This window comes from Semicossyphus pulcher, unplaced genomic scaffold (assembly GCF_022749685.1).
Source record: "Semicossyphus pulcher isolate SPU_LCO1_2020_fin unplaced genomic scaffold, fSemPul1.0.p SCAF_10, whole genome shotgun sequence".
Classification (NCBI taxonomy): domain Eukaryota; kingdom Metazoa; phylum Chordata; class Actinopteri; order Labriformes; family Labridae; genus Semicossyphus; species Semicossyphus pulcher.
In genome coordinates, this window is record NW_027211604.1 from 15,979,596 (window position 1) to 15,988,958 (window position 9,363).

Here is a 9,363-nt window from a genome sequence, read left to right on the forward strand (position 1 = left end):
CTTTCCCACCGCTAATAAATGCCTCTTTTCCCATTGCCAGTGGAGTATACTCCTTTCGGTCTCTTTTCTGCTGCGTCATCGTCCGACGTCACAAACATGCCGGAAACAGGGTTAGTAAACAGTAGTGGCCCTGTCGCCTTATGTCTTCTGATGCTGCCTTGCCAGTGTTGCTGCATCTTGCACAAAACAAAGAGCAAATTCACCGCTGTATGTTGTTCTTCTGTACGCGACAGCAGCCAGAACTTTAATGTGCTTCATAGCATCGTGCCGAAAAGAGGTAGGAGATTGGCGTGTTTCGTGTTCCCATCAATGCCAATCGGAGCCGGGTCGATAATTACCCCGGTGTACTGCAGAGTTATTTGACCCGGGTCTGAATGCCGATTGTAACCTTTCCCACTAAGCAAAAAAGCCGGGTGTGAGCGTGTTTTTTGAGCAGTTGGAAAGGGGCTCTACATTTATCGCAACAGCTAAAACACTGGCACAGTTCACAAGCATATTCTCCTCTGATAGGCATCATTTCTTAATGATAATAATAATAATAATCACACTTATAGGTGCTACGAGATGATACCCAGTTATTCCTGAACAGCAAATAATAAAACTACAGCGAGACAGACCGGATAAGAAAGATGAAAAAAAAGACAAATGAAGAACTTGGTTGATCAGAGGTGCAGTGACGCCCACTTCCTGTCTCGTTTGTTAACGTCAGTGTGTTTTTTGTTTTTATTTCTGTTGTGTTTCAGCCCAGCGTCAGAGGGATGGAGCCTCCCTTTGGGGACGCGTTTCAGAACTACTCGTTTGCTGACCAGGCCCTGACCAGCACTGAGCTTCTCGCTACCAGCTCTGACCCAGATTTCATGTACGAACTGGTGAGTGGGAAGCACGTACACACACACACACACACACACACACACACACACACTGGAAAACACTCGGAACCAGTTAACAAAGAGAACTATTTAACCTATTTTAAAAGCGTAGGCACAGTTAGAAGCTCTCTGTATACAGACACTTTTACACACTCGCACACTGATCTCACCACGGCCCTGCTACGGACAGACAGGCGACAGACTTTGCTGACCATCCTTGGAGCCTGACTTCTTTTCAGATCAGTCACAGCTGCTCAGGCTGCGCTGTCACTGATCTGCATCTGAATGAGGGCTCCAAGTTTAAAGATCATCGGTCAGAATCCAGTGTCCTTGATCCAACGACAACGCAAAGTTATTACATAAATAAAATAGGCGCTTCCAATTGTTTGTTTCATTGAATATTCTTGTAGTCATAAAAATGGTATGAATTTAAATTCCTTTAAAAAACTATAATCAAACGTTTCCGTGCGGTCGGCTCAGTGTAACATTTAAAACAAAGAGATCGCTGTGCCTAATTGTTTAGCAGCCGTGTGACATTTTCCAGGCTTAGACGGGAGATTTGATGCAGCATTAAACAGACAGCTCACCTGCCAGCGCTCACACTGTCAGCTGCAGGTGTCTACCTCAATTTACTGTCTGCTGGAGACTAAACAATAGTGATTCACTGCCACGCTCTCAGTGTCTTTCACCATAGAAACACAATAATGACACAACACAGTGTTGGATGATCTCTCCTCGTCTTCAACCCACCAGTTAGTTTTTGCTGTGAACAGATACGGCTTCTTTTACCTCTTTTAACATATATAATATCAAATGATTAAGTGTTTCACCTCATCCAGGGCCGAATCAGATGCTTCTGACAGAATGACTCATATGAAACTGTTTTCACTCTCGGGCTCCATAGATATTCAACAACAAGTCTTATGCTGATGTGCACTCAAAGCCCAACCAATAAATTGAACAGCTGATATTATCTGCCAAGGTGGGCCTCCAGCAGATATGTCAGTGTGTATGTTTTCTGATATGCACTGACATGAATACAGCAAAATGCAGAAAACAATGCTCGGGGTGATTTGGAGCTGGTGTAATCATGCCATTGTCTAGCAGAGGGCGCTCTGACTCTGTTGTTTTATACTCTCAGCTAGTGCTGCACAATTAATTGACTGTTACTTCTGATCACGATTTTGGCTTCCCATGATTAAATCAACATGATTGATAGAGATATTGATGTTTAAAATGCGTGTGTCGCCCATGGAAAACTCTGCTGCATATCAAAGCAAGCGCTCCCTAAACTAAGAGCCACTCCCCCAGGGAGCGAGCGAGAGGTTTTGTCTTGTGGCTGACCACAAGGTCAATGTGCGCTTTTGTGGGCAACGTGTTACAAGGACTTTTCATTTATTTTAATTTTGTCTCTAGAAGATGCACTAAATTCAGGTAAAGAACCTAATTTTAAGTCTTAGTTGGTGCATTATTTGTTCATTTGTTCACAAATTGAAACTGAAAGTCTACAGAGTCTGTTTATTTAAATGTTAAAGTACAATACAAAAATGTTGTCCCTCAAATTAATATAATCCTGATAAATGATGGTGATCTCAGTATTGATCAAAATAATCATTATTATTTATTATTATTATTATTAATCATGCAGCCCTACTCTCAGCACTGTCTGCAGCTCATGCAGCAGAGCAGACTCTGATCTGCTATAGAATAGCTTCAGCTAGCAATAATGTTACATATTGTAAATAAAGTTATTTCTTTCTGAGTACCTGTGCAGCACAGTTACTTGACCGTCCCTATTCCAAACAACACGATACTTTGTCAAACACATTTGTTGTATTAGTTTCATGTTGCAGTTTCAGTCTTCGTCTTTATGCAAGTGAAAAAAATCCTCTCGTTCTATAACTTTGACAGCAAAGAGTAAATATAATATTTTTAAATGAACCACCTGCTTGACTCACCTCTTTAATTGCCTGGTGTCTGCAGGACAGAGACATGACCCATCGGCAGAGCCCCTGTGGGGACAGCATGGTTGGAGTCGGGGACGGAGGGAAGGAGGTGGAGGGCTGCGTGGATCAGCTCATGGGTCTGGGCGAGTGTGAGAGAGAAGTCTACAGCAACTCAGCGTTCGAACAGTGGGACTCCTACTGGGAAGACCTCACCAGGTAATCGATCATTTATTCATGTGCTGTAGCTGCTTTTAGATCAAGTTAAGAATAGCACTAATTAGAGAAGACACAAAAAAACATACTGATATACTTAATAACACTCAAAACAGGCTTACATTGTCAAAATGTTGCATAATGTTTTCAATGAATTGAAAAGACTTTTTTGTTTTTACTGGAAGCAAATCACTCGGTAAGAGAACGAAATGCCTGAAAAAGAAAAAAGAAGACCTGAACAACAATAATTATTGAATCCTATTAATATGTATTGATTGTGAAACCAGCCTGGTATGCTGCTGTAAAATATCAAAAGAGAACCAAATTAATATTAAATTTAAGCACAAAAACACATGACTAGTAACGTTTAATATGTACTTCAGGGCTCTTACAAACATACCAAACATTCTTTTTGAATGAAACAACATTTTAAGATCGTCTGTTTTGGGCAGCAATGACTCAGCTTTTGGCTGAGAGCAGCAGACAGGGCCGGAAGGTCAGAAACTGTTGAGAGATGGACTAATATCTGTTTTGGTCATTTCACAGGATTCATTTGTAGTAAGACAAACATAGAATAACACCAGTGTTATCCTTTAAAACTCAGGACAGATACTTTCTGTGCTGCCTCTGAGTGAACTGGGTTCGCTGCACAGACAACAACTTGTGGTTTGTTCGCTGTCGTTGTTTACAAGACAAGAAAAAATGCTCTCCCTATATCCTGAGTCATTCTGCATATTTTTACAGATGTGCTGTATGCTAGTTATACCACCAACGCCCTGCTGATTTTAGCGCTGTTATTAACATGAGTATCTATTGTTGATAGAGATGGGTCATGATTTTCAAATATTCAAATAATCATTAAATTATAAAAAGTTAATGCGACTATTATCTCATCTTAAAAGTTTAGATTTTTCCATTGTTTTTACCGGCGTCTGGTTGTAATACGGCACTACCGCCAGACGGTGGCTGTATCGCATCTGAAAGCTGTCTGCCACTAACTGCCATTAAGTAACCAGCGAAGAAGAACGCGTTCGTGCCAGGTGCCGGTAAAACTTGTATAGCTGTGAGATTCGTAACCGGAGAAACATGCAGACACTTGTTCAGCAGAAAATTAGGTCAAGTGCAAACTTTGCCAGGTAAAACCAGCGTATCATAAGTCTACAACAACTGTGCACAGTCATTTGAGAGCGAAATAAAACCGACTGTTGTGAAAAAGTAGAAAGTCTCTCTCTGTCCGTATGTCTGCGTGTGTTTGAGCGCATGGAAGGGTTGGGGTCTTCGAATAATCGTCGAATAGTTCCAAGTGAATATCGAATAGTATTTTTGTTTGAAATGCCCATCCTTAATTATTGATCTTCTTTAACCTGAAAAACGGCAGCAAATAATAAAATAAATAAATAAAATGCCGACCAACAGTTGGAAAAACTCCCTGAATCCATAAATCAGGGAAATCTTTTCATTTGAGAAGCCAAAACTAGCTTTTTATGCTATTGCTCTTCCTAAAAGAAATGATTAATTGACAATAATAATTGTTCTTAATCAGAATAATAATAAACTTAAATTTTCAGGACCAGTAGACTCAGGCTGATGAAGAGAGTTTGGGCGCAGGGAGCGTCCAGTTCGCCCGCTTGGTAAAGCTCAAGCTTTATGTATCAAGGCTGAATCCTGTGACTCATGTTAAAGTCCAAACAAGGCCCTTTGCTGCATGCTCCCCCTCTGTCTCTCTCTAACTGTCTCTTACTAATAATAAAGCAGACATGTCAAAAAGAAACCGGTTCATGCACAGAGGATGCTCATGATGTCTAATTTAACTGTAGTAAAACTGCGAGTAGATGCAGAAGACGTCTGTGAACATTATGAGATTGGACAGGTGCCTGAAGGTTTTTATAGCAGTGGCGTTTACTTTCACTGACAGGAAATCCTGGAGCCAGGACTTCCTGGTCTGACAGAGGAACTTATGAAGCAGGTAGTTTTCCTTAAAGGCAGGGAGTGCTTAAAGAGGTCGGTAAACAACAAAGCAGCTGGCTGCCGCAGCCTCCTGACATCTCAGGTGATGCCTTGCCTGTCCTGCAGCCTTTCCTGATGCCTTACTGCCAAAACAGTTTGTGTGCTCTCTCCTCTGATGTGTCAGCTGAGGGTGGACGACAGTTTCTGAAGTCTGAAGGCTTTAAAGATATGTGCGACGACTGCTGGCTGTTGCAGAGTTTTGAGAATCTGCTGCTAACAGAGTAAATAAGGGTCATGTGAGCGTGCTGTGTTTGTAGCTCTTATGTGTTACTGAGTTTGTTTCTCGTTCAGTTATATATGTAATATATTTTACACGTCAGTCAGCTTCCAAGAGTCTAAGGCGACAACTTTGAATGACTTGTTCTTTTATATGCTTTTATGAAACAGAGAAAAGCAGCAAATCTTCATTATTTTGGGAAACGGTTTCATTTTTAAGGTTATATAATGAGAGAGAAAAGAAGCCTTCACTCATTTGTGACCCTCATATCTTTGTGCTCGGCAGATACACACGGCTGGCCAGCTGTGACATCTGGGGCACCAAAGAGGTGGACTTCCTTGGATTGGACGACTTCTCTAGTCCCTACCAGGACGAGGAAGTGATTGGTCGAACCCCGACGCTCGCTCAGCTCAACAGCGAGGATTCTCAGTCTGTGTGCGAGGCGCTCTACCCCCCTGCTGACCTCACCCTGCCTTCCCCCCAGTCGCAGTCTCAGTCGTCCCAGTTCCCCGGTCACAGTAAGAGACCCCTGGTCCCCGGCCAAGGATTTGGCCCCAACTCTGCACGGCCCTCTCCGAGCCCCACATTCTCTTCCCGTCCTTCCCGCAGCTTTCTCCCAGACTTCCCTGAAAGCTCCCAAAAAGCCACCAGACCCGTCCCCTCCAGCACAGAGACAATGGCCAAAACCCAGACCCTCCTCAGTCTCACCCAGGACCACGGCCAAGCTCAAAGCAAGGCCCAGGGGCGAGGAACCAAGATGGCTGCCCCAACTTCTCCCGGCTCTGACTTTGTGCGGAAGGCTAAAGTCCGTGTGAGCGCTGTGCATAAAACTCAGCCTGACAAACCCTCGCAGACGGACTTTGAGAGGTCAGATCCCCCTCTCCCACTCTCCCAGCCCCAAGACGAGAAGGCTTCCACTTCAGCAAGCGCCGCCCTAGTGGGACTTCCTGCTGCTGCAGCCGGAGGCTCTAGCAGCCTGACAAGCTTTGAGAGGAGGGCAGAGGTGACGGTGAAGAGAGAGATGCCTGTAGGCTGGTCTGCCACTTTGCCTCAGCTGGTGGAAGCGAGCCAGGCCCTGGAGGGCAGCACCTCTGGGCTCGTCAGCGACGGAGAAAGTGTGGCGGGGGCCAGCAGTGGTGGCGTTCTGGTGGTCGAGGGCACGGAGAAGAGCAAGGAGGAGGAACACAACTACTCCCTGTTCCTGACCCGCAGCAGACTGGCCAGCAGAGCTCAATCCCAGCTAGAGGAGGACGAGGAGGAGGAAGACGAGGAAGAAGAGCCAGAAGAGGAGGAGGAAGAAGGCGACGGGCTGGAGCTTGATGACGAAGACCACGATGAGGGTTTCGGCAGCGAGCACGAGCTGTCTGAGAATGAGGAGGAAGAGGATGAGGAGGAGGAGGAGGAGGAGGACGATGACTATGAAGCAGACAAGGACGATGATATAAGTGATGCCTTCTCAGAGCCAGGTAGCAACATCAGCTTCCTACTTCCTGCTTACTTGTTTTCTTTTCTGTCTTTCTGCTGCTCTAATTTCCTCATTGTTCTCCTGTAACATTCTCTCCCTCCTCCACCAGGCTGTGATGTGGAGCTGATGGAGGACATTAAAGGTCTGACAGCAGGAGTATCTAGCAGGAAGAGAGGCAAGCGCCGTTACTTCTGGGAGTACAGCGAGCAGCTCACGCCCTCCAAACAGGAACGAATGCTGAAGCCGTCTGAGTGGGACAGACACACGCTGCCGAGCAACCTGTACCAGAAGAACGGGCCTCTCCATGGTATACATACACACTGTACATAGACATACATTTATACACTATACGCATTATTTCAGGATATACACAAAGCTTTATGAGAACCCTCAAGGGAAGGACTTTATTGGAGGGAACTGACGTTAAATTTCTCCACCTCCCTCGTGGCGTTAACGCCGTGTACTGACTCTGTCTGGAGGACTGTGACGGTTTGGATTTTCCACAACAGCAGCTGTGCACAGCATGTTGCAGTCATTCTACAGTTTAAGTGATCACGTTGGAAATTTTAAATAAATAAACAGAGCTCGCCTCATTTCTCACATAAAAGGTTTTTTCAGGGGAACAAAAACAGTGGGAATGAAAAGCCCAGGCAGCAAAGCATTTCTCCTGCATTCATGTCAGAATTTATTCAGTTCTGTTGTTTTGTTTTGGGGATGACTCGTGTTGTATATTTTTTCAAAAGAAGCAGCTCTTCAAGCTTGCGAAAATTCAATCAGAAAAATGGTGTTGGGATCGGACGGACAGTAATTTGTTTTTCTCTCCACCTGAATCCGGACCTGTCACTGATCCACTGCAGGTGTCATCCATTGTGACTTAATGGGAAGAGAGAGGTGGAAACCTGTTTGCTGCTGAGGGCATTTAGAAAAAGTCTGAAGGCTCTGACGGTGAAAAATAACATTAAGTAGAAATGGACTTTTATCTTTTGTTATTGAGCACTTCTGAACTAATAGTTGTTTTGGTTGATAGAGGTTTAAATGAAAGCTTATTAATCATATCCCAGATTATTTAAAGACCACCTCCAGTCATGTTTTAAGACCTAAAAATACTCTGCTTGAAATAATACATTTTGTTTTTTTCTGCCAATACATTTAGTTACCTTGTAAAAATCCTCCCAAGGCATCGCCTCCTTCTGCCTCATTAAAAATTCCCCAATCTGCATAGGCCCCGCCCACTATGCAAATTTCCAACTGTTTCTCCTTTCGTAAAATTACAGCTGAAAACAAAACACGTCTCTGCCATCATTTGGTGGCAACTTGTTGAATCTTTAGAAAATTTAGTAATACGAAGTAGTAACATTGCTTTTTTATGATGACGGTTACAGCTGCCCCCGCATCCCCAAAGTGGTTGCCATAGGTTGCACATAATGATATGCATAGTGCCACCCCGTCCATTAACGGGATTGGCTCCTTAGGTTTGTGACGTCTCAAACCTGCCAATCTGAAAACGTGTTGTTCAGCCTGTCCTTGGTACACTGCAGTTTAAAAGCAGACCATGATGACTGCTGATGTTGTCCCTGTTATCTGTCTTGTAGCACATGAGAAACAGCACATGGAGATGTTTACAACTTGATTTTCTTTAACAAAATTCAAATATATTACCAGGAAAAAGAACAAGAAACCAATTTAAAGAGGAAATGTTCTCAGCAGTACAATACTTGTGTGGTTCATGTCAGCTGAAACATTAAATTTGATGTGATAGTCGTCTCTGATGGCGTCTTTTCATTTGTTGTCATGAAGGAAAGTACATGCTGAAGAAGTCTCGCCGCACAGACGTGGAAGATCTGACTCCCAATCCTCGCAAGCTGCTGCAGATCGGCACTGAGCTCCGCAAACTGAACAAGGTGATCAGCGACTTGACCCCCGTCAGCGAGCTGCCTCTAACCGCACGACCCCGGTCCCGCAAGGAGAAGAATAAGCTGGCGTCCAGGTAGAACATGCACACGTATAAAGTACATGCACATGAGTGTGGCACAGGTCTTTATTTATAATCGCACTGAGCTCCACAGTGCTTGGATTTTAAAAAATCGTTGTACAAGAGATTTGTTCCAGCATGTCATGTTTGTTCCTCTTACCTGCTAACCTCCTCTCATCTGTTGTGTATTGTAGAGCCTGTCGTTTAAAAAAGAAGGCCCAGTATGAAGCGAACAAGGTGAAGCTGTGGGGACTCAGCACAGAGTACGGTACGTTGCTTATGACAGCACATACGTCATGAAGTTCATCACGATTTAAGTACACCTAGTTCCCTGTCAAATGTATGACTCTTAATGTATCACTAATGATGATACCTAATTTTACATTTGACATATTACATCTGAAAATGACACAAAAAGTCTTGAAGTCTTGTGTAATACTTGTGCTCTACCTTGTGTCGGTCTTTAGATCGGCTGCTGTTTGTGATCAACGCCATCAAGGAGGAGATCGTGGCCCGAGTGGAGGACTCCTCTCCACGTCCGACCAACATGACTGACACCCTGGAGCATCTCATCCAGGAAACACTTGGTGAGTATTAAAGAAGGGGACGACTGAGTTACTTAAAGCTGACGTCTCATCAACAACATATTGTAATGTACAGCTCGTTGTGAAAGA

The 9,363-nt window shown here is 44.0% G+C and overlaps 1 protein-coding gene across 1 annotated transcript in view; it reads left to right on the forward strand.

The window, feature by feature from the left end:
* The window catches only part of crebrf (creb3 regulatory factor), a 32,767-nt gene that overhangs the window by 11,677 nt on the left and 11,727 nt on the right, over positions 1-9,363 (forward strand). The window contains exons 3-9 of the mRNA XM_069666000.1: positions 744-869; positions 2,853-3,031; positions 5,538-6,718; positions 6,827-7,024; positions 8,515-8,704; positions 8,884-8,957; positions 9,157-9,276. Coding sequence (XP_069522101.1) covers positions 744-869; positions 2,853-3,031; positions 5,538-6,718; positions 6,827-7,024; positions 8,515-8,704; positions 8,884-8,957; positions 9,157-9,276 — 2,068 coding nt within the window. The remainder of the gene's footprint in view (positions 1-743; positions 870-2,852; positions 3,032-5,537; positions 6,719-6,826; positions 7,025-8,514; positions 8,705-8,883; positions 8,958-9,156; positions 9,277-9,363) is intronic.